The 26,069-nt window shown below is 48.8% G+C and overlaps 1 protein-coding gene across 1 annotated transcript in view; it reads right to left on the reverse strand.

The window, feature by feature from the left end:
- Window positions 1-26,069, reverse strand: part of LOC132384773 (low-density lipoprotein receptor-related protein 1-like) — a 337,602-nt gene that overhangs the window by 200,990 nt on the left and 110,543 nt on the right. Inside the window, 4 exon segments of the mRNA XM_059956253.1 lie at window positions 1,857-2,120; window positions 5,608-5,736; window positions 9,561-9,680; window positions 21,749-21,886. Of these exon segments, the coding sequence (XP_059812236.1) occupies window positions 1,857-2,120; window positions 5,608-5,736; window positions 9,561-9,680; window positions 21,749-21,886 (651 nt within the window).

Here is a 26,069-nt window from a genome sequence, read left to right on the forward strand (position 1 = left end):
AACATCCTGGAGAGTCTCCCCTGCTCTCACTGCAGTGCAGTTCAAGTTCTCTAAAGCCGTGTTAGATATGGCCAGGCAGTCAGCCCAGACAGTGTGCAAGCTGTTGGCAGCCACAGGACTGCTGCCTTCCTCGAGACATGACATAGCACTGTCAGTAAGGGCAGCCAACATTCCAACCCTGCTCTCAATGTCCGATTCAGCAGGCAGTGCTGCAAGATGGCTGTGGGAGGGGTGCAGGGAGCGCCGCACTGTGTGAGGCACAGTGAGGAGGGAATGCCATGCTATGGGAGAGGCAGCAGAGTGGAATACCATACATTGGGAGGGGCGGTGAGGAGGGAGCGCTGCGCTGTGAGAGGGGCGGTGACGGGGGAGTGTCACATTCTGGGAGGGACAGTGAGGAAGGAGCATCACACTGTAGGAGGAGCAGTGAGGAGAGAGCGCCACGCTGAGGGAGGGGCAGTGAGGAGGGAGACCGACTGTGGGAAAGGCAGCAAGAGAGATAATCCCCTTGCCTGTACTGGTTTAACCACTTCCCCATCCAAGCTCAAACTCCCCACCACATCTTCCTAAAGTTTCACAACTCCCACGGTGATAGTCACACCCCATACAAATGTTTCCAACACCACCCCATTAATACTCCAAAAACAAGCCTGTCACCACCTCCCTCCCTCTCTCAAAGAACACTCATCCTATCCCAAGAAGCATGCCACAATGCTCCTTTGGAAGTCAGTGTGGGGTGGATGAGGTTCCTTATCTGAGAAAGGATGTGCTGGCATTAGAGGGATTCCAGAGGAGGTTCTCAAGAATAATCCTGGGAATGAAAGGGTTCATGTATGAGGAGTGTTTGATGGTTCTGGGTCTGTTCTCACTGGAGTACAGAAGAATGAGGGAGGATCTCATTGAAAATTATTGAATATTGAACAGACTAGATAGATGGATGTTTGGATGTTTACTATAGTGGGGGAGTCTTTGACCAGGCGGCACATCCTCAGAGTAAAGGGATGTCCCTTTATAACATAGATGAGGAGGGATTTCTTTAGCTAGAGGATAGTTAATCTGTGGAGACCAAGTCATTGGGTATATTTAAAGCAGAGGTTTAAAATTCTTTTCAGTAATGGTGTCAAAGGTTATGGGGAGAAAGCAGGAGAATAGGGTTGAGAGGGATATTAAATCAGCCATAATGGAATGGCAGAGTAGACTCGATGGGACAAATAGTGTAATTCCTCTCCTATTCTTATAGTCTAAAAGACTCCTTGCCCATCTCAACATGACCTCTCTCGCACCTCGACTGCATCCACAGAGATTGAGTCACCTGAGACAATACTTGCTGGAATTCATAAGAATAAGAGGAGATCTTATAGAAAAAGATTAACTTATAAACGGGAGACATTAGAGGAGCAGGAAAGTTGTTTCCAAGGATGAATGAGACTAGAACTAGGGGGCACGGCCTCAAGATTCAGGGGAATAGATTTTGGACAGAGACGAGAAGAAACTGTTTTTCCCAGACAGTAGTGAATCTGTGCAATTCTCTGCCCAGGGAAGCAGTAGAAACTACATTATTAAATATATTTAAGATACAGTTTGATAGATTTTTGCAGAGCTGGAGAACTAATAGTTATGGTGAAAAGACAGGTTGGTGGAGCTGTCCAGTCAGATCAGCCATGATCTGATTGAATGGTGGAGCAGACTCAATGAGCCAGAAGGCCTACTCCTGCTCCTGTTTCTTACACATTTTCTTATGAGAATTTCAAGGGTTCTCTGCCCTCGGACAGGAAATGTTCTCCACCCCCTCCCTACACCAAGTCTTTATCTGAAATGGAGCGGACAGGAGCAGAGGAAGGAAGAAGCCAACTCACGGTGGACGCTGAGAGTGATGTTGATGGTCCTCTCCTCTGAGAAACCTTTGAGGTTGGTGATTTTGGCGCACTTGAGTCGAGACTCAGAGGCCGTGTCTCCCACGTGGACCCAGCACACGGTCTCCTTGGCGTAGATGAAGTCCATGGCTGTGGTCTGCTTGGTCCTAACAGGGTTGACGAAGCTGATGCTGACCCCCTGAAGGTTGCTGGCGATGATGGTCTGGGAGTTGGCGATGAGAAGGATTGGCGGCCGGTCCACTGGTTCTATCAAGAAAGAGTGAAAACAATCACACTTAATTCCCAACCAGAAGCTTATTGATGTTGTGACAACTTTGGTTTATAATTGTCACATAGTGAGGTACACTGGAAAACATGTTGCATGCCACTCATAGATCAATTCATTACAACGGCTCTTTGAGGTAGTACAAAGGAAAAGCAATAACAGAATGCAGAATAAAGTGTTACAGTTACAGAGGAAGTGCAGTGCAGGCATACAATAAGGTCCAAGGGCCACAGTGAGTTAGATTATGAGGTTAACAGTCCATCTTATTATACAAGGAACTATTCAATAGTCTTATAACAGCAGGATAGAAGCTGTCATTCAACCTTGATGGCACGTGTTTTCAAACTTTATGATCTTCTACCCAATGGGAGAGAGAGAAGAGAGAATGGGTGGTGTCTTTGATTATGTTCATTGCTTCACTGAGGCAGTGAGAAGTGTAAGCACAGTTTACAAAGAGGAGGCCTGTTTCTGTAATGTGCTGAGCTGTGTCCACAACTCTGTGCAGTTTCAATGTTTCTCTCAAAGTTCAAAGTAAATTCATTATCGAAGTACATATATACAACACTATATACAACACTATATACACTATATACAACACTGAGATTCATTTTCTTGCAGGCGTTCACAGTATATACAAGAAACACAATAGAATCAATGAAAGACCACACCCAACAGGGCAGACAAACAACCAGAGTGCAAAAGACAACAAACTGTGCAACTACAAAACGAAAGAAATCATAATAAATGAATAAGTAATAAATGTGGAGAAAATGAGATGAAGAGTTCTTGAAAGTGAGTCCACAGGTTGTGCGAACAGTTCAGTGTAGGGCCAAATGAAGTTGAGTGACATTATCCCCTTTGGTTCAAGAGCCTGATGGTTCAGGGAAAATAACTGTTCCTGAAACTAGTGGTGGGGGCCCTGAGACTCCTGTACCCCCTTCCTGATGGCAGCAGAGAGAAGACAGTATGGCCTGGATGGTGGGTCCTTGATGTTACTTTCTTGCAACAACACTCCATGTGGATGTACTCAATGGATGAGAGGGTTTTACCCATGACAGAGTGAGTCCTATCCACTACTTTTTTGTAGGCCTTTCCGTTCAAGGACATTGGTGCTTCCATACTAGGCTGTGATGCAACCACATGAGCTCTTCCCTCAATATCTTTTGACTTCAGGAGGGGGGGGCCAGTGCATACACTACTCTTTATATCAACGGTGCTGAGGTCGAGGAGGTTGAAGCTTCAAGTTCCTAAGATCAAATATCACCAATAGCCTGTCCTGGTTCAACCACAATGACATTATGGCCAAGTTAATTCAACAGCATCTCTATTTCCTCAAGAGGCAAAAGAAATTTGGCAAGTCCTCATCAATCTTTACCTATTTTCATCAATGCATCACAGAAAGCATCATGCCCGAACAAATCACGGCTTGGTATGACAACTGCACTATCTGAGACCACAAGAAACTACAACTCAGCACATCACAGAAACCATACACCCCTCCATGGACTCTTGTACTTACAAGGACAACATAAATCAAAGATGAACTATATAAACTCCCTCCCCAACTTAAGGAGTGCCATGGGTGCTGCCTCAAGAAGGCAACGTCCATCATCAAAGATCCCCACCATCCGGGCCATGCCATCTTCTCACAGCTCCCATCAGGGAGGAAGTAGAGAAGCCTGAAGTCCCACATCACCAGGTTCAGGAACAGGAACAGGTTCACTTCAAACATTCGGTTCCTGAACCAACCGGCACAACCCTGATCACCACCTCAGTACAGAAACACTGTGAACACTCTGCACTATGATGGACTTTGTTTTGTTTTTGTTTTAATTGTGTTCTTTCTTGTATAATTTTGTATAATTGAAGTTTTTCTTGTGAATGTTGTATATCTGATGCTCTATTCCTGTGATGTTGCTGCAAGTATGTTTTTCATTGCACCTGTATGCACGTGGACTTGTGCAGGTGACAATAAACTTGACCCTGAAAGATCTGTAGCAACACTAATCCTGTTTGTTTGCATTTGGCCCATATCCTCTAAATCTTTTGTACCTATGTACCTTTCCAAATCCCTTTTAAACATTTTAATTGCACCCACTTCTGACAACCCTCCCCATTATTGAGGAAAACATCAAGAGGCGGAGCCTCAAGAAGGCAGTGGCATCTATCACCATCCAAGACATTCCCTTTTCTGATTAATACCACCAGGGAGGAAGTACAGTAGCCTGAAGACCCATATCCAATGACTCAGCAACAGCTTTTTCTCCTCCATCATCAGATTTCTGAACGGACCATAAACACTACATTATTATTATTATTCCATTTTTGGCACTATTTATTTTGTAATTTATAGTAATTTTATTTTATTTAGAGATACAGTGCGGAACAGGCTTTCCGGCCCACTGAGCGGCACCGCCCAGCAACCCACTGATTTAACTCTAGCATAATCACAGAACAATTTACAATGGCCAGAATTAACCTACTAACTGGCACGTCTTTGGACTGTGGGAGGAAACTGGAGCACTGGGAGGAAACCCAAGGACACACAGGAAGAAAGTACAAACTTTCTTACAAAGAACGCCAGAATTGAACTCTGATGCCTGCTGGAGCGTCATGCTAATCGCTACGCTACTGTGGCATACATAATATATGTATTTACACTGTACTACAACAGATTTCATGTCATAGAAATCAGTGATAAGAAACCTCATTCTGATATTTCATCCTCTATTAGGTCACCACTCAGCTGCCTTCGCTCCTGGCAAGACAGTCCCAGCTGCTCCAACACAAGCTCACCTGTTCACAGCTCACTCTTGTGGAGGACTGTGAATCTGGACCAAATCTCACTGCACACACAGGCATTTACCTTCAGTTGGTTTATGCAAACTTCTCCACTCCAGAAAAGCAAAAGCGTCATACGAAAACAAGCACGCCTACCAATGTCAATGGCTCTGTGAGATAGCACACACAAGCACTTGTTTTTTTCTCTCTCTAGAACAAATATACAGGTGCCAAGAAACAACACACACACACACTCACTCGCAGCAAATGTCTCTTGCCCTCAGACTCTTTTCACACATGAACCAATACATGTTTTTTTCTATCTGCACACATCTGTTTTGCTCACAGACCAAGCAGCAAGATACACACACAGTACACTCCCCTCTCTCTGGGTTTCCCTCTCCCTCACACACACCCCACTACCACTATATATATACAGCTGGCTCTCTTTCTCTCACGCATCTCCCCCCCTCTCTCTCTCGCTCTCTCTCTCCCATGCGCATGCAGCAGGCAAACACACACACACACACCATAACCAGTGGAGGTGGGAGGTGCAAGAGGAGGGCAAAGAGCAACAAGGGGTAGGCAGGGTGACTCCCGTCTGAACACAGCAGGCGAACGGGAAGGGAAGGGTATGCCTCACACACAAGAATCCAACAAAAGACTAGCTGTTGAGCAATTTCTTACCATTTTTTGCCTTACACGACTTGTTATCTGGCTGCAGAAGGTACCCTTCCACACAGCTGCATGTGTAGGAGCCCTCTGTGTTGGTACAAGTCTGACTGCAGGTCCCGTAGATAGTACATTCATCAAAATCTGTATTCAAGAAGAAATGGCTCTGCATTAGATCAAGTGTAGTGAAACTCCAGTCAGCCAATGTCCAAAAGGTCAGAATTCCTGATACTTCAATGTCACTAAGAATGAGCCCAGTTCCAACTCTCTTTAAATCCTCTAGCCCTCTGGGTCACACCCGCACCGGGAGCACAATACATGGTTCCAGTGTCCCTATCCCTGGGTCAGACCCACACCGGGAGCTTCATGCACAGTTCCCATCACCCTATCCCTGGGTCAGACCCACACCGGGAGCACCGTGCACAGTTCCCGTCTCCCTATCTCTGGGTCAGACACACACCAGGAGCACCGTACACAGTTCCCATATCCCAATCCCTGGGTCAGACACACACCGGGATCACCGTGCACAGTTCCTGTCTCCCTATACCTGGGTCAGTCCCACACCGGGATCACCGTGCACAGTTCCTGTCTCCCTATACCTGGGTCAGTCCCACACCGGGAGCACCGTGCACAGTTCCCGTCTCCCTATCCCTGGGTCAGACCCACACCGGGAGCACCGTACACAGTTCCTGTCTCCCTATTCCCGGGTCAGATCCACACCGGGAGCACCCTGTACAGTTACCATCTTCCTATCCCTGGGTCAAGCCCACACTGGGAGCACCATTTACAATTCCCGTCTCCCTATCCCTGGGTCAGACCCACACCGGGAGCACCATTTACAATTCCCGTCTCCCTATCCCTGGGTCACACCCACACCGGGAGCACCGTGCACAGTTCCCGTCTCCCTATCCCTGGGTCAGACCCACACCAGGAGCATCATGCACAGTTCCCATCTCCCTATCCCTGGGTCACACCCACACCGGGAGCATCATGCACAGTTCCTGTCTCCCTATCCCTGGGTCAGATCCACACCGGGAGCACCCTGTACAGTTACCATCTCCCTATCCTTGGGTCAAGCCCACACTGGGAGCACCCTGTACAGTTACCATCTCCCTATCCCTGGGTCAAACCCACACCGGGAGCATCGTGCACAGTTCCCATCTCCCTATCCCTGGGTCAGACCCACACCGGGTGCACCATGCACCGTTCCCATCTCCCTATCCCTGGGTCAGACCCACACTGGAGCACTGTGCACAGTTCCCGTCTCCCTATCCCTGGGTCAAACCCACACCAGGAGCACCGTGCACAGTTCCCATCTCCCTATCCCTGGGTCAGACCCACACCGGGAGCATCGTGCACAGTTCCCATCTCCCTATCCCTGGGTCAAACCCACACCAGGATCATCGTGCACAGTTCCCGTCTCCCTATCCCTGGTTCAGACCCACACCAGGAGCACCGTGCACAGTTCCCATCTCCCTATCCCTGGGTCAGACCCACACCAGGAGCACCGTACACAGTTCCCATCTCCCTATCCCTGGGTCAGACCCACACCGGGAGCACCGTGCACAGTTCCCATCTCCCTATTCCTGGGTCAGACCCACACCGGGAGCACCGTGCACAGTTCCCGTCTCCCTATCCCTGGGTCAGACCCACACCGGGAGCACCATGCACAGTTCCCATCTCCCTATTCCTGGGTCAGACCCACACCGGGAGCACCGTGCACAGTTCCCATCTCCCTATCCCTGGGTCAGACCCACACCGGGAGCACCGTGCACAGTTCCCATCTCCCTATTCCTGGGTCAGACCCACACCGGGAGCACCGTGCACAGTTCCCATCTCCCTATCCCTGGGTCAGACCCACACCGGGAGCACCGTGCACAGTTCCCGTCTCCCTATCCCTGGGTCAGACCCACACCGGGAGCACCGTGCACAGTTCCCATCTCCCTATCCCTGGGTCAGACCCACACCGGGAGCACCGTGCACAGTTCCCATCTCCCTATTCCTGGGTCAGACCCACACCGGGAGCACTGTGCACAGTTCCCGTCTCCCTATCCCTGGGTCAGACCCATACCGGGAGCACCGTGCACAGTTCCCATCTCCCTATCCCTGGGTCAGACCCACACCGGGAGCACCGTGCACAGTTCCCATCTCCCTATCCCTGGGTCAGACCCACACCGGGAGCACCGTGCACAGTTCCCGTCTCCCTATCCCTGGGTCAGACCCACACTGGAGCACTGTGCACAGTTCCCGTCTCCCTATCCCTGGGTCAGACCCACACTGGGAGCACCATGCACAGTTCCCATCTCCCTATCCCTGGGTCAAACCCACACCGGGAGCACCGTGCACAGTTCCCGTCTCCCTATCCCTGGGTCAGACCCACACCGGGAGCACCGTGCACAGTTCCCATCTCCCTATCCCTGGGTCAGACCCACACCGGGAGCACCGTGCACAGTTCCCATCTCCCTATTCCTGGGTCAGACCCACACCGGGAGCACTGTGCACAGTTCCCGTCTCCCTATCCCTGGGTCAGACCCATACCGGGAGCACCGTGCACAGTTCCCATCTCCCTATCCCTGGGTCAGACCCACACCGGGAGCACCGTGCACAGTTCCCATCTCCCTATCCCTGGGTCAGACCCACACCGGGAGCACCGTGCACAGTTCCCGTCTCCCTATCCCTGGGTCAGACCCACACTGGAGCACTGTGCACAGTTCCCGTCTCCCTATCCCTGGGTCAGACCCACACTGGGAGCACCATGCACAGTTCCCATCTCCCTATCCCTGGGTCAAACCCACACCGGGAGCATCGTGCACAGTTCCCAACTCCCTATCCCTGGGTCAAACCCACACCAGGAGCACCGTGCACAGTTCCCATCTCCCTATCCCTGGGTCAGACCCACACAGGGAGCACCGTGCACAGTTCCCGTCTCCCTATCCCTGGGTCAGACCCACACCGGGAGTACCGTGCACAGTTCCCATCTCCCCATTCCTGGGTCAATCCCACACCGGGAGCACCATGGACAGTTCCCATCTCCCTATCCCTGTGTCAGTCCCACACCGAGATCACCATGCACAGTTCCCGTCTCCCTATCCCTGTATCAGACCCACACTGAGAGCACGATGCACAGTTCCCGTCTCCCCATCCCTGGGTCAAGCCCACACCAGGAGCACAGTGCACAGTTCCTGTCTCCCCATTCCCGGGTCAGACCCACACCAGGAGCCCCGTGCACAGTTCTCATCTCCCCATCCCTGGGTCAGACCCACACCAGGAGCACTGTGTACAGTTCCAATCTCCCAATCCCTGTGTCAGACCCACATCTGGAGCACCATGCACAGTTCCCGTCTCCCTATCCCTGGGTCAGACCCACACCGGGAGTACCGTGCACAGTTCCCATCTCCCTATCCCTGTGTCAGACCCACACCGGGAGCGCCGTGCACAGTTCCCATCTCCCTATCTCTGTATCAGACCCACACCAAGAGCACGATGTACAGTTCCAATCTCCTTATCCCTGGGTCAAGCCCACACCAGGAGCACCGTGCACAGTTCCTGTCTCCCCATTCCCGGGTCGGACCCACACCGGGAGCCCTGTGCACAGTTCCCATCTCCCCATCTCTGGGTCAGACCCACACCGGGAGCACCGTGCTCAGTTCCCATCCCTCTATCCCTGGGTCAAACCCACACTGGCAGCACCGTGCAAAGTTCCCGTCTCCCTATCCCTGGGTCAGACCCACACCGGGAGCACCGTGCACAGTTCCCATCTCCCTATCCCTGGGTGAGACCAATACCGGGAGCACCGTGCACAGTTCCCATCTCCCTATCCCTGAGTCAGACCCTCACTGGGGCACTGTGCACAGTTCCCATTTCCCTCTCTCTGGATCAGACCCACACTGGAGCACTGTGCCCAGTTCCATTTTGCTTGTCCCTGGTCTGACCCATAGCTTCTTCAGCTTACAGCCCTGCTCCCTTACCCTTGCAGATTGTTCCATCTTCAGCCAAGGCGTATGAGGTGTTGCAGTAACAGACTGCTCCGGCGTGGGTAACAGCACATCGGTGCTGGCAACCGAGCCGGGTGCAGTTCTCTGCACCTTCTGCACAGGAGACATGGAGAAAAGCAACAGGTCAGTCCTAAGCATTAACACAAGGCCACTGGGGCAGGGTGGGGAGTAGGGGAGGAGAGAGTTGTCAGTAAGGAGAAGCGCCTCGCTGCAAGAAGAGACAGCAAGGAGGGAGTGATGTGCTGCACTACAAGGCATGATGAAAATATACAGGTCATTTCATTGAGGTTGTACAAGGGAAAACAGAGAAAGTGCAATGCAGGTTGACAATCAGGTGCCAGGGCTGCACCAAGATAAACTGTGAGGTTAAGAGTCCATTTTATTATACTACTGTCCAAAAGTCTTATAACAGTGAGGCAGAAGCTTGAGCCTGGTGGTGTGTGCTTTCGGGCTTTTGTATCTTCTGCCCAACGGGAGAAGGGGAGAAGAGAGAATGTCCGGGGTGAGTGGGGTCTTTGATTCTGCTTTACTAAGGCAGTGTGAAATGTAGGTGAAGCCAATCAGGGCATGGTGAGGAGAAAACTTGTTGCTGTCCAGCAAAAGACGTGTTTGACAATTCAATTCCTTGACAGAGACTGCCAGAGGAAATGAAGGGGAGCACATTAACACATTGGTAGAACCAGTGCCTCCCAGCTCCACAGACACTAGTTTGACCCTGACCTTCAGTGTTCTGTAAAGAAACACAGAAAACCTACAGCACAATACAGGCCCTTTGGCCCGAAATGCTGTGCCAAACATATACTTATCTGTGAAATTACCTAGGATTATGTGTTGCTGTATGAGAAATTTGTACATTCTCCCTGTGACTCTGTGGACTTCTGCCGGATGCTCTGGTTTCCTTCCACATCCCAACCATGTGCAGGGTCAGCAAGTTAACTGGCTGCTGGAAATGTGCCCTGTCCCCTCCCCAGTTTGTGTGTGAGGTAGAACCTGGTGTGATGTCAATAGGAAAGGGAGCGGAATGAAATGGGATTGGTATAGGTGGGTGAACTCAAAGGGCTGTAGGGTTATTCCCTACACATCCGGAAGGGCAAGGCCTCAATATTCTCAATCCCATCTTGGACATTTCTTCTCCACTCAGGTAGGAGATTCCACAGAAGAAGAGGAACAGCACACTGTTAACAGCAGGATCCTCAATAGTATTGATGAGCAGAGGGATCTTGGAGTTCAAGTGCCTTCCTCCATGAAAGTGGCTGTACAGGTTGACAGGGTGGTAAAGAAGGCGTACGGCACACTTGTCATTATTAGTCCAGGCAACGAGTTCAAGAGCTGGTAAATTATAATAGTCTGGCTAGTCCGCCTCTAACGTATTGCATTCTGTTTTGGTCACCATGCTACCAGAAAAGGTGCAGGTGCTTTGGAGAGGGTGCAGAAGAGGTTCACAAGGATGCTGCCTGGTTTAGAGGACATGAGCTAGAAGGAGAGGTTGGATAAACTTGTTTTTTTCTTTCTCTCTGGAGTGCTGGAGGCTGACAGCTGGTACCTTTCCCCAGGATGGAAATATTTAATACCAGAGAGCAAGCATCTAAGGTGAGAAGTGGATAAGTTCAAAGGATAAACATGACAAAGTCTGCAGATACTGGAAATCCAGAGCAACACACACAAAATGCTGGAAGAACTCAGCAGGTCAGGAAGCATCCATGCAAATGAATAAACAGTTAACATTTTGGGCCGAGACCCTTCTTTGCAATGTCAGTTCAAAGGAATGGAGGGATATGGACACTGCGTAGCCAGAAGGGATCAATTTAGTTAGGGATCTGATGAGTTCAGCACAACACTGTGGGACAAATGTACTGCTCCTGTGCTGAACTCTGTATGTTCATCAGAGGGGAGGTTGCATCTCGTTACTACAGAGTCCAGATTCCACATGAGGATCCATCATGTGGGATTTGGTGGAGGGTCACTTGCACCTCATCACACGGGTAGACAAGGGTCATGAAGGTGGCTCCTGATACATTGGCCATCATCAGTCTGGACATCGAGTCCAGGTGTTGGGACGTCTTAGTGCAGCAGTACAGTTCATTGGCAAGGCAGCACATGGGAGTATTCTAGTCGCCCAGCTATACAGTGACTGTGACTAAGCTGGGGAAGGTGCAGAAATGATTCACCAGGGTGTTGCCCAGACTAGACAGACTTGGACTGTTTACCCTGGAGTGAAACAAGGGGTAGAGAAAAAGCAGATAGTCACAATCTCAATCCCCCCCCCCCCCCAACCTCTCCCAGGTTACAGGAGACTAAACCTGGAGGCCACAGATGTGAGGGGAACAGTTGAAAAGGAACCTAAGGGACATGTTTTTATACCCTGGTGAGTATATGGAATGAGCTGTCAAGGAATTGGTAAAGGTGGGCACCATTACATCAGTTAAAAGACACTTGGTCAGATTCATGGACAGGAAAGGTTTAAAGGGATCTAAGGCAAGTCCATAAATCTTGTAATCTTTGACTTGTGAATCTTGTACATCTTACTTTTAAGGTAACTTATTTTTTAGTCTTTATTATTTCTCTTCTAATATTTGCATATCTGTGCATTTGTAATTCTACTGTTAACTTACTTTGGGATCAACAATTGGGATCATCTATCTGTAAAATATCAGAGCAGAATTAGACCATCAGCCCATTAGTCTGCTGCCACATTCAACTATGGCTCATTTCTTTTCTCTCACAAGCCTGTTCTCCCACCTTCTCATTGTAACCTTCAATCCATTTACTGATCAAGAACCATCAAGCTCTACCTTAAACATACCCAATGGCTTGGCTTCCATCACCCGCTGTCGCACTGAATCCCACAGATTCACCAATCTCTGGCTGAAGAAATGCCTCCTCATCCTAGTTCTAAAGGGACATCCCCTCATTCAGAGGCTGTGCCCTCATTTTGTGGACTCTCCCACTGATGGAGACGTCCTCTCCACATCTGATCTCTTCAGGCTTTTCAGCATCTGGGAAATATCAATGAGATCCCCTCCTCCCTCATCCTGCTGAACTCCATCAAGTACAGGCCCAGAGACATCAAACATTCCTCTTATGTCAAGCCTTTCATTCCCAACACCGTTCTGATGAACCTCCTTTGGACCCTCTTCGGGAACATCTTTCCTTAAGTACACAGCCCAACATTGCTCACAGTATCCCAACAGCTATCTGACCAATGCCAATGCCTTACCAAGCCTCAGCATTACATCCTTATTTTTGTATTCTAATCCTCTGAAAATGAATGCTAACATTGCCTTTGCCTTCTTTTCACCGACTCAACCTGCAAGTTAACCTTTGGGGTATCCTGCACTAGGACTCCCAAGTTGCTTTGCAACACCCACTTCTGAATTCGCTACCTGCTGAGAAAATAGTCTTTACACCTTTCAGTTGTGGATCTATGGAATGCTCTGCCTCAGAAGGCAGTGGAGGCCAATTCTCTGGATGCTTTCAAGAAAGAGTTAGATAGAGCTCTTAAAGATAGCTGAGTCAAGGGATATGGGGAGAAGGCAGGAACGGGGTACTGATTGTGCATGATCACAGTGAATGGCGGTGCTGGCTCAAAGAGCCAAATGACCTACTCCTGCACCTACTGTCTATTGTCAAGGGACTGAGTAACAGAAAGAGGATGAGCAAGTTGGGACACTTGTTTCTTTGAGGGTAGGGGACTAAGTGCTGACCTTATAGAAGTGTACAAAAATCACAAGGATCGTCGCTAGGGTGGATACACAGTCTTCCCCACCCCCCTCCCAAGGTTGGGGAATCAAGATCTAGAGGGCATGAGAGGATGGTCAATATATGGAACAAGCTTACAGAGAAAATGGTTGCGACAGGTACATTGAATGACATTTAAAAGACAGTTGGATAGGTACATGGATAATAAAGGTTTACAGGGATATGGGACAAACACAAGCAAATGGGATGAGTTCAGCTGGAATCCTGGTCACAGAATAAGGTCCTTCGGCCCATCAACTCTGTGCCAACCCAATCTACTCTCTAGTCACATTTACCTGCATCTGAAGCATACCCCCCAAACCACTCCCATCCATGTACTAATCCAAAGTTTTCTTAACTATTACAGTCGAACCCGCATCTACCACTTTGACTAGCAGCTCACCCACTGCGTAAAGAAGTTTCAGCATTGACTATATGGACCAGAAGGCCTGTTTCCATCTTCTATGACACTACTGCTTAGGCGTGTTCCTAAGGAAAAGCATGGTAGTCAGCAGAAAGGCAGTGTTGATACAGACCTCTTTGAAATCACAGACAGCCAAATGCGGGGGGGGGGAGAATAAGGTTCCAAATTGAAATGACTCATAAGTGTCGGAAGACACAATCTCTGTTAGAGGAGTTGCTGGCAGAGCCTAACTTTTTTCCGTTTGGTACAATTGCTGCCTCAGCACCCTGCACTTCCACTTCAACAGAAAAAAAAGATGTGTTAATTGTGGACAGGAAGTAGTATGTGTGGGAGGCCAGTTTTTTGTGCTCGGTGTCAGATGTGGGAGGTCCTGGAGTCTCCCAGCCTCCCGAACAGCCATATCTGCACCAGGTGTGTCGAGCTGCAGCTCCTGAAGGACCGAGTTAGGGAACTGGAGATGCAGCTCGATGACCTTTGCCTGGTCAGGGAGAGTGAGGAGGTGATAGAAAGGAGTTATAGGCAGGTGGTCACACCGGGGTCATGGGAGACAGACAAGTGGGTCACAGTCAGGAGGGGGAAGGGGAAGAGTCAGGTACTAGAGAGTACACCAGTGGCTGTACCCCATGTCAATAAGTACTCCTGTTTGAGTACTGTTGGGAGGAGGGAACAGCCTACCTGGGGGAAGCAGCAGTGGCCGTGCCTCTGGCACAGAGTCTGACCCTGTGGCTCAGAAGGGTAGGGAAAGGAAGAGGAAGGCAGTAGTGATAGGGGACTCTACAGTTAGGGAGTCAGACAGGTGATTCTGTGGACTCAGGAAACTCGGATGGTAGTTTGCCTCCCAGGTGCCAGGATCCCGGATGTTTCAGATTGCGTCCAAAATATCCTGCGGTGGAATGGAGAACAGCCAGAGGTCGTGATACATATTGGTACTAATGACATAGGTAGGGAAAGGGAAGAGGTCCTGAAAAAAGACTACAGGGAGTTAGGAAAGAAGTTGAGAAGCAGGACTGCAAAGGTAGTAATCTCAGGATTACTGCCTGTGCCACGCGACAGTGAGTATAGGAATAGAATGAGCTGGAGGATAAATGCACGGCTGAGGGATTTGAGCAGGAGGCAGGGGTTCAGAATTCTGGATCCTTGGGACCTCTTTTGGGGCAAGTGTGACCTGTACAAAAAGGACGAGTTGCACTTGAATCCCAGGGGGACCAATATCCTGGCGGGGAGGCTTACTAAGGCTACTGGAGAGAGCTTAAACTAGAATTGTTGGGGGTTGGGAACTGAACTGAAGAGACTGGGGAAGAGGAGGTTGGCTCACAAATAGAGCAAGCTTGTAGACAGTGCGAGAGGGAGGATAGGCAGGTGATAGAGAAGGGACGCACTCAGACCGAAGGGTTGAGATGTGTCTATTTTAATGCAAGGAGTACTGTGCACAAAGCGGATGTGCTTAGAGTGTGGATCAGTACTTGGAGCTATGATGTGGTGGCCATTACAGAGACTTGGATGGCTCAGGGACAGGAATGGTTACTTAGAGTGCCAGGCTTTAGATGTTTCAGAGAGAACAGGGAGGGAGGCAAAAGAGGTGGGGGCGTGGCACTGCTGATCAGAGAGTGTCACAGCTGCAGAAATGGAGGAAGTCATGGAGGGATTGTCTACAGAGTCTCTGTGCGTGGAAGTCAGGAACAGGAAGAGGTCAATAACTCTACTGGTTGTTTTTTATAGACCACCTGGTAGTAATAGGGACATCCAGGAGCAGATAGGGAAACCGACCCTGGAAAGGTGTAATAACAAGAGGAGAGGCTGTACTTGATCTGGTATTGGGAAATGAACCTGGTCAGATGTCAGATCTCTCAGTGGGAGAGAATTTGGGAGACAGTGATCATAATTCAATCTCCTTTACAATAGCATTGGAGAGAGATAGGAACAGACTAGTTAGAAAAGCATTTAATTGGAGTAAGGAGAATTATGAAGTGATCAGGCAGGAAACTGGAAGCTTAACTTGGAAAGAGATGCTTTCAGGGAAAAGTACAGAAGAAATGTGGCAAATGTTCAGGGGATATTTGTGTGGAGTTCTGCATAGGTACATTCCAATGAGACAGGGAAGGTATGGTGGGGTACAGGATCCATGGTGCACAAATGCTGTAATAAACCTAGTCAAGAATAAAAGTTTATAAAAGGTTCAGAGAGCTAGGTAATGTTAGAGATCTAGAAGATTATAAGGCTAGCAGGATGGAGCTTAAGAAGGAAATTAGGAGAGCCTGATGGGGCCATGAGAAGGCCTTGGCGAGCAGGATTAAGCAAAATCCCCAAGGCATTCTACAAGTTTGTGAAGAGCAAGAGGATAAGACATGAAAGAATAGGACCAATCAAGTGTGACAGTGGGAAAGTGTGTATGGAACCGGAGGAAATAGCAGAGGTACTTAATGAATACTTTACTTCAGTATTCACTATGGAAAAGGATCTTGGTGATTGTAGTGACGACTTACAGCAGACTGAAAGGTTTGAGCATATAGATATTAAGAAAGAGGATGTACTGGAGCTTTTGGAAAGCATCAAGTTGGATAAGTCACCAGGACCAGACGAAATGTACCTCAGGCTACTGTGGGAGGTGAGGGAGGAGATTGCTGAGCCTCTGGCGATGATCTTTGCATCATCAATGGGGACGGGAGAGATTCCGGAGGATTAGAGGGTTGCGAATGTTGTTCCATTATTCAAGAAAGGGAGTAGAGATAGCCCAGGAAATTATAGACCAGTGAATCTTACCTCAGTGGTTGGTAAGTTGATGGAGAAGATCCTGAGAGGCAGGATTTATGAACATTTGGAGAGGTATGATATGATTAGTCAGCATAGCTTTGTTAAGGGCAGGTCGTGCCTTACGAGCCTGATAAAACTTTTTTGAGCATGTGACTAAACACGTTGATGAATGATATAGATGTAGTGTATTTGGATTTCAGCGAAGCATTTGATAAGGTACCCCATGCAAGGCTTATCGAGAAAGTAAGGAGGCATAGGATCCAAGGGGACATTGCATTGTGGATCCAGAACTGGCTTGTCCACAGAAGGCAAAGAGTGGTTGTAGACAGGTCATATTCTGCATGGAGGTCAGTCACCAGTCACCAGTGGAGTGCCTCAGGGATCTGTTCTGGGACCCTTACTCTTCGTGATTTTTATAAATGACCTGGATGGGGAAGTGTAAGAATGTGTGTGAGTAAGTTTGCTGATGACACAAAGGTAGGAGGTGTTGTGGATAGTGTGGAGGGCTGTCAGAGGTTACAGCGGGACAATGATAGGATGAAAAACTGGGCTGAGAAGTGGCAAATGATGTTCAACCCAGTTAAGTGTGAAGTGGTTCATTTTGGTAGGTCAAATATGATGGCAGAATATAGTATTGATGGTAAAACTCTTGGCAGTGTGGAGGATCAGAGGGATCTTGGGGTCCGAGTCCATAGGACACTCAAAGCAGCTGCACAGCTTGACTCTGTGGCTAAGAAGGCGTATGGTGTATTGGCCTTCATCAATCGTGGGATTGAGTTTAAGAGAGGTAATGTTGCAGCTATATAGGACCCTGGTCAGACCCCACTTGGAGTACTGTGCTCAGTTCTGGTCGCCTCACTACAGGAAGGATGTAGAAACCATAGAAAGGGAGCAAAGGAGATTTACAAGGATATTGCCTGGATTGGGGAGCATGCCCTATGAGAATAGGTTGAGTGAACTCGGCCTTTTCTCCTTGGAGCAATGGAGGATGAGAGGTGACCTGATAGAGGTGTACAGGTACAAGATGATGAGAGGCATTGATCGTGTGGATAGTCAGAGGCATTTTTCCAGGGCTGAAATGGCTAACAAGGAATGGCACCTTCAGCGCACCACATTCGTGCAATACATGATGCCAAATTAAACCAACTCCAATCTGCCTGCACATGGTACATGTCCCTCCATTCCCTGCCTATTCATCTGCTTGTCTCAAAGAATTCTGGAATATCATTCCCGCAGTTGCTTTCACCACCTCCATTCCAAGAACTTAACACTCCGTTCCCAGAACTTGATCCACAGATTTCCTTCAAATTTTCTCCTTTTCAACTTTAACCACCACACCCCCGCCCCCAGTATTTGAAAAGATTCTACTCTAAGGAATCCTCTCTCAGGTCTCCCCTCAGCCTCCACTATCCAGAGAAAACAACCCAAGTTTGTTCAATTCTTCTTATAGCTCATGCCCTCTAAACCAGGTAACATCTGTCATATACTCTCACCAAAGTCCCCACACCCTTCCTGTAATGGGGCGACCAGGACTGCAGCTTCAGCAGCTTTATACAGCTGCAAGATAACTTGACTCATAGACTCAAGGCCATTCGAACTTCACCACCATCCAACGCGCCCATCTCTTACACCCAACGCTCAGATGCCCCTCCCCCAGAGGGTAATTAACACAGCTGCCAACAATATACTACCCTTAAAAGTGAGGAAGAGGAGGTTCACCAGGTTGATTAGGGAAATGAGGGGGTTCGCCTACGAGGAGAAGTCGAGTCAAATGGGACTATGCTCACTGAAATTCAGAAGAATGAGAGGCAATCTAATAGAAACAGAATCAGGTTTATTATCATGTGCTGCTAAATTTGGAGTTTTTTTTTGCTTCATGGAATATTATGTACAGGATAGTTCAGATAGAGGCAAGAAAGCGGTTTCCACTAGTGAGTGAGACAAGAACTTGGGGACACAACCTCAAGGGAATAGATTTCGATGGAGATAAGGAAAACTTTTTCCCAGAGAGTAGTGAAACTCTGGAATTCTCTGCCTAGAAAAGCAGTAGAGAGTACTTCATTAAATATATATAAGACACAGTGAGATAGATTTTTGCAGAGCAGGATAATTAACGGATATTGGAAAAAGGCAGGATCTGCCATAATCTTTTTGAGAACTCAGGATATGGTGATGTAATTACCAAAAATCATGACCTAATTCCCGGAGAAAAGTGTGTAGTTCCTGATCAAATTTTAATAGGAGGTGACGGCGAAGCTCCTTTCATACCATCCCATCACACACTCCGGGTGTCAGACACAGAGTGAATCTGCCACCACAATGTCCCATCACACACTCACAGGGTCAGGCACAGAGTGAATCTCCCTCCACACTCTCATCACACACTCCCGGGGTCAGACACAAAGTGAATCTCCCTGCACCCCGTCCCATCACACACTCCCAGGGTCAGACACAGAGTGAATCTCCCTCCACACTGTCCCATCACACACTCCCGGGATCTGACAGAGAGTGAAGCTCCCTCCACACCGTCCCATCACACACTCCCAGGGTCAGACAGACAGTGAATCTCCCTCCACACTGTCCCATCACACACTCCCAGGGTCAGACACAGAGTGAATCTCCCTCCACACTGTCCCAACACACACTCACAGGGTCAGGCACAGAGTGAATCTCCCTCCACACTCTCATCACACACTCCTGGGGTCAGACACAGAGTGAATCTCCCTGCACCCCGTCCCATCACACTCTCCCAGGGTCAGACACAGAGTGAATCTCCCTGGACCCCGTCCCATCACACTCTCCCAGTGTCAGACACAGAGTGAATCTGCCACCACAATGTTCCATCACACACTCACAGGGTCAGGCACAGAGTGAATCTCCCTCCACACTCTCATCACACACTCCCGGGGTCAGACACAGAGTGAATCTCCCTCCAAACCGTCCCATCACACACTCCCGGTGTCAGACACAGACTGAAGCTCCCTCCACAACATCCCATCACACACTCCCAGGATCAGACACAGAGTGAATCTCCCTCCACACCGTCCAATCACACACTCCCAGTGTCAGACACAGAGTGAATGTCCCTTCACACTGTCCCATCACACACTCCCAGGGTCAGACACAGAGTAAATCTCCCTCCACACCGTCCCATCACACACTCCCAGGGTCAGAAACAGAGTGAATCTCCCTCCACACCGTCCCATCACACACTCCCGGGGGCAGACACAGAGTGAATCGCCCTCCACAATGTCCCATCAAACATTCCCAGAATCAGACACAGAGTGAATCTCCCTCCACACCGTCCCATCACACAATCCCGGTGTCAGACACAGACTGAAGCTCCCTCCACACCATCCCATCACACACTCCCGGGATCAGACACAGAGTGAATCTCCCTCCACACTGTCCCATCACACACTCCCAGGGTCAGACACAGAGTGAATCTCCCTCCACACTGTCCCAACACACACTCACAGGGTCAGGCACAGAGTGAATCTCCCTCCACACTCTCATCACACACTTCTGGGGTCAGACACAGAGTGAATCTCCCTGCACCCCGTCCCATCACACTCTCCCAGGGTCAGACACAGAGTGAATCTCCCTGGACCCCGTCCCATCACACTCTCCCAGGGTCAGACACAGAGTGAATCTCCCTCCACACTGTCCCATCAGACACTCAAAGGGTCAGACACAGAGTGAATCTCCCTCCACACCGTCCCATCACACACTCCCGGTGTCAGACACAGACAGAAGCTCCCTCCACACCATCCCATCACACACTCCCGGGATCAGACAAAGAGTGAATCTCCCTCCACACCGTCCCATCACACACTCCCAGTGTCAGACACAGAGTGAATCTGCCACCACAATGTTCCATCACACACTCCCAGGGTCAGGCACAGAGTGAATCTCCCTCCACACCGTCCCATCACACACTCCCGGGGGCAGACACAGAGTGAATCGCCCTCCACAATGTCCCATCAAACATTCCCAGAATCAGACTCAGAGTGAATCTCCCTCCACACCGTCCCATCACACACTCCCGGTGTCAGACACAGACTGAAGCTCCCTCCACACCATCCCATCACACACTCCCGGGATCAGACACAGAGTGAATCTCCCTCCACACTGTCCCATCACACACTCCCAGGGTCAGACACAGAGTGGATCTCCCTCCACACCGTCCCATCACACACTCCCAGGGTCAGACACAGAGTGAATCTCCCTCCACACTGTCCCATCACACTCTCCCAGGGTCAGACACAGAGTGAATCTCCCTCCACACTGTCCCATCACACACTCCCAGTGTCAGACACAGAGTGAATGTCCCTGCACACTGTCCCATCACACACTCCCAGGGTCAGACACAGAGTGGATCTCCCTCCACACCATCCCATCACACACTCCCAGGGTCAGACACAGAGTGAATCTCCCTCCACACTGTCCCATCACACTCTCCCAGGGTCAGACACAGAGTGAATCTCCCTCCACACCGTCCCATCACACACTCCCAGTGTCAGACACAGAGTGAATGTCCCTTCACACTGTCCCATCACACACTCCCAGGGTCAGACACAGAGTGCAACTCCCTCCACACCATCCCATCATACACTCCCAGGGTCAGACACAGAGTGAAACTCCCTCCACACCCTCCCATCACACACTCCCGGTGACAGACACAGAGTGAAGCTCCCACCACAATGTCCCATCACACACTCACAGGATAAGACACAGAGTGCAACTCCCTCCACACCATGCCATCACTCACTCCCAGGGTCAGACACAGAGTGAATCTCCCTCCACACTGTCCCATCACACACTCCCGGGGTCAGACACAGAATGAATCTCCCTCCACACTGTCCCATCACACACTCCCGGGGTCGAACATAGAGTGAATATCCCTACACACTGTCCCATCACTCACTCCCAGGGTCAGACACAGAGTGAATCTCCCTCCAGACTGTCCCATCACACACTCCCGGGGTCAGACACAGAGTGAATCTCCCTCCACACCGTCCCATCACACACTCCGAGGGTCAGACACAGAGTGAATCTCCCTTCACACCGTCCCATCAGACACTCCCAAGGTCAGACACAGAGTGAATCTCCCTCCACACCGTCCCATCACACACTCCCAGTGTCAGACACAGAGTGAATCTCCCTCCACACCGTCCCATCACATGTTCTGCACTGTTCCATCAACCAGTCTACACCATCAGATCACACACTCCCTGGGTGTACACACCTCTGCAATGAGGTCCTTCATCATAACCATCCGAGCAGTCTCGAACTCCATCACACAGCTTACTCATCGGGATACAGAGTTCCGTCCCAAGACACTGGTATTCATTCACAGCACACTTGAAGGCAGACTGGTGTGGACCTGGAAAAAAAATACAACAGATTGGGATGTGACTCTGTGAAAACAACATTCCATGAACTAAACATTTACTCTCCCCCTCGTGACGCGCCCTTTCTTCCCTTCATCAGTCAAGTGACAGATGTTATATTGCAGTAGAATAAGATGCTGATGGGGTCACAGCAGAAGTACAGCGTGCAGTCAGACCACTGTTTACTATTCACAGCTCAGCATTCAATACCATCATCCCCTCAGTTCTAATCAACAAGCTCCAAATCTAGAGCTGCACCTCCCTCTTCCCAGACTTCCTTATCAGGAGGCCTCAGTCTGTGCTGATTGGAAATAATATCTCCTCCTCACTGACAATCAACACTGGCGCATCTCCACATCCACAAATGTTTGGCATCCATAAACTCAGTGTAGTTGGCAGAGTCTCAGATGGTGACTAGGAGGTGTACAGGAGTGATAAAGATCAGCTGGTTGAGTGGTGTGATAAGAACAACTTTGCACTCAACGGTAGCAAGACGAAGAGACTAAAAGTGTCTTCAGGAAGGAGAAGTCGATAGAACACCCATCAGTGTTCATTTCTTATATTGCAACTGACAGCAATTTTTATTTTGTTCCAGTATACTTCTTCAACAAAACCAACAAAGTTTGTCTGTTGTTATAGGAATGATGTGAGTAAGCTGGAAATTGAAAAGATTTAGAAAATTTTTGCCAGGAATCAAGGTCCTGAGTTATTATTTCTTGGCAAGGTACATAAGCATAGGAGAATGAGGGGTGATCACATAAAAGTGCATAAAATTATGAGGGGCATAGTAAAGGTGATGACATGAAGTCTTATCCCTCCAAGTGGGGAGACAAAAACAGTGAGCATAGCTTTAAGGTGAGCGGGAAGAGATTTAAAGGAGCTGAGCTGCAAATTTTTCATATACAGAGTGGTCAGTATATTCGACATTCTGTTATTGTTTTACTTTGTTCCACCTCAAAGTACTGTGTGATGATCTGATCTGTATGATCAGTATGGAAGGCAAGCTTTCCACTGTATCTCAGTACATGACAATAATCAACCAATTTCTGATGCAGGAATATTGAAATAGCACCTGGACATATACATACAAACAACATGCTGGAATATGAGCCAAATGTGGAGAAAGCGGACCAACTTAGATGCCTAACATGGTCTGCAGGACAAATTGGGCTGAAGGGCCTGCTTCTGCTCAGTATGAGCATAAACCAACAAACACCCTCAGCAACGACACCATCGCCATAGAGTCTGTTTGCACTGATTCAAGGAGGCAGCTCACCCCAACATTCACAAGGGACAATAAGTCACATAGCATAATGCTACATTTAATCTGCAATATTTAATGGTATCAATGATTTCTTTTGATGCTTCAAAGATTATCTCTCCGATTTTTTTCTGTCACACAAACCCAGGGTCAGACACTGAGTGAATCTCCCTCCACACTATCACACACTCCCGGGGTCAGACTCAGAGTGAATCTCCCTCCACACTGTCCCATCACACACTCCCAGGGTCAGACACAGAGTGATGCTGCGTCCTCACTGTCCCATCACACACTCCCAGGGTGAGACAGAGTGAATCTCCCTCCACACTGTCCCATCACACACTCCCAGGGTCAGACACAGAGTGAATCTCCCTCCACACTGTCCCATCACACACTCCCAGGGTCAGACACAGAGTGAATCTCCCTCCACACTGTCCCATCACACACTCCCAGGGTCATACACAGAGTGAATCTCCCTCCACACTGTCCCATCACACACTCCCAGGGTCAGACACTGAGTGAATCTCCCTCCACACCGTCCCATCACACACTCCCATGGTCAGACACAGAGTGAATCTCCCTCCACACCGTCACATCACACACTCCCAGGTTCAGACACAAAGTGAATCTCCCTCCACACTGTCCCATCACAGACTCCCAGGGTCAGACACAGAGTGAATCTCCCTCCACACCGTCCCATCACACACTCCCAGGGTCAGACACAGAGTGAATCTCCCTCCACACTGTCCCATCACACACTCCCAGGTTCAGACACAAAGTGAATCTCCCTCCACACCGTCCCATCACACACTCCCAGGGTCAGACACAGAGTGAATCTCCCTCCACACCGTCCCATCACACAGTCCCGGGGTCAGACACAGAGTGAATTTCCCTCCACACTGTCCCATCACACACTCCCAGGGTCAGACACAGAGTGAATCTCCTCCATACCGTCCCAATGCAAAATATAGTTAGTTGCAGAGAAAGTGCAGTGCAGTCAGACAATAAGATGAAGGGCCACAACAGGGTAGATTGGGAGAACAATTTTCCATCTTTAGTGTATAAGGAACTCCTAAGTCTTACAGAAAAAACCTGACATAAATGCAGATTCTCATTCTAATTATGATTCTGATCCCTTCCACTTATCACATTTTTCAGGTTCCATCAATCTCCCCTCAGCCTCCACCACTCCAGAGAAAACAACCTAAATTTCCCCACCTCTCCTTGTAGCTCACTCCTTCTAATCCAGGCAGCATCCTGTTGAATTTCTTCTGCACCCACTCCAAAGCCCCCACACCCTTCCTGCAATGGGGTGATAGAAATGAATCCAATACTCCAGATGTGGATAGACCACAGTTTTATAGTCACCACAAGAACCAAAACATAGAGAAGTAAAAAATTTTATTTAGCTTGCCATCCACACCACATCACCATGTCAATACATTGAGGTAGAACAAGGTATAACAATAACAAAATGCAGAATAAAGTGTAACAGTTATAGAGAAACTGCAGAGCAGGCAGACAATAAAGTGCAAGAGCCACTACGGGGAACTTGTTCAGTCAAATTTGAGAGTGACATCCACTCCAAAGCACGCTGCCATTCACTGTTTAAATCTGAGGTAGACAGACTGCAGACATTGGAATCTGGAGCAACTATCTGCAAGACGAACTCAGCAGTCGAGGCATAGGCAGGACAAACGGTCAGAATCTATCTCCAGGGAGAAAAGACTAATACCAGAGCAGATGCATTTCAGGTGAGAGCAGAAAGTTAAAAGGAGATGTGAGCACCAAGTTTATATTGAGACAGAGTATAGGGTGCCTAGAATGTGATGCCAAGAATGGTGGCAGGTGCAAATAAAACAGAGGTGCTTAAGAAGCTTTTAGATATTGGTGTTGCGTTGCGTTCCGATTGTCACAATGAAAATCTTCTGTTTTATATGCCATCTCGAGATATTCTGCCATACGTAAATACATAAAGGTAGTAAGAACAAATAAAATACAAGAAACGGTTTTAGTTACGGAGACAGTAAAATAAAGAGAAACAGAACGGTGCAAACGCCACCACAATAACAGGAAAACAGAAGCTGCTGCTTCAGGGGAAGAGAGAGAGAGAAATAGAGTGTACACAGGGAGTCAGTGAGGGAGAACATGAGAGAGAGGGGAGAGAGGGAGGGGAGAGAGGGAGGGGAAGGGGTCGGTGGGGACAGGGGAAGGGAAACTAACATGAAGCCTTATATGTCAAAGTGCAATTTCATGTCCACACATCTAACTGCATTTTCCTTACAAGTTAAAACAGGCATTGTCATCTGCGGCCCTGCGCCCAGTTCTTCCGAAACCTGCACACATTGTCTGTGCTCACAACAGATGAATCCACCCAGATCAAAGGTATAATACTGACTGTGCTCCACAGTTCACTCCAGTTCTGACTCAGTCCAACTCCGTTCTCACCTTCCAGCCTGGACAGACACATTCCCCCTGCAAATTAGCCCTCACACTGAGCTTGCCATACAACAACCTCCACACCTCAAGCACTGCTTGTTACAGATAGTGTAGACTGCCAACAATGAAGAGAAATACAATTTTCAAGGCAATTACACACCATTCCACAAATGCACTCCATTCACATGTAGAAATTTACATGCAAAGAAGGTAGGACCAAAAATACTTGACTTTCTTAGACAAGAGAATTATTTGTGTAAACGTTAAAGTCAGTCACTGTGTAGCTATACAGAGTCACTGTTTATTCAGGGTGAGTGTTACACATTGTGTAACTGTACAGAGTCACTGTTTATTCGGGGTGATGGTCACTCACTGTGTAACTGTACAGAGTCACTGTTTATTCGGGGTGATGGTCACTCACTGTAACTGTACAGAGTCACTGTTTATTCAGAGTGACAGTCACTCACTGTGTAACT

The sequence above is a fragment of the Hypanus sabinus genome, chromosome X1, assembly GCF_030144855.1.
Source record: "Hypanus sabinus isolate sHypSab1 chromosome X1, sHypSab1.hap1, whole genome shotgun sequence".
Taxonomy (NCBI): Eukaryota; Metazoa; Chordata; class Chondrichthyes; order Myliobatiformes; family Dasyatidae; genus Hypanus; species Hypanus sabinus.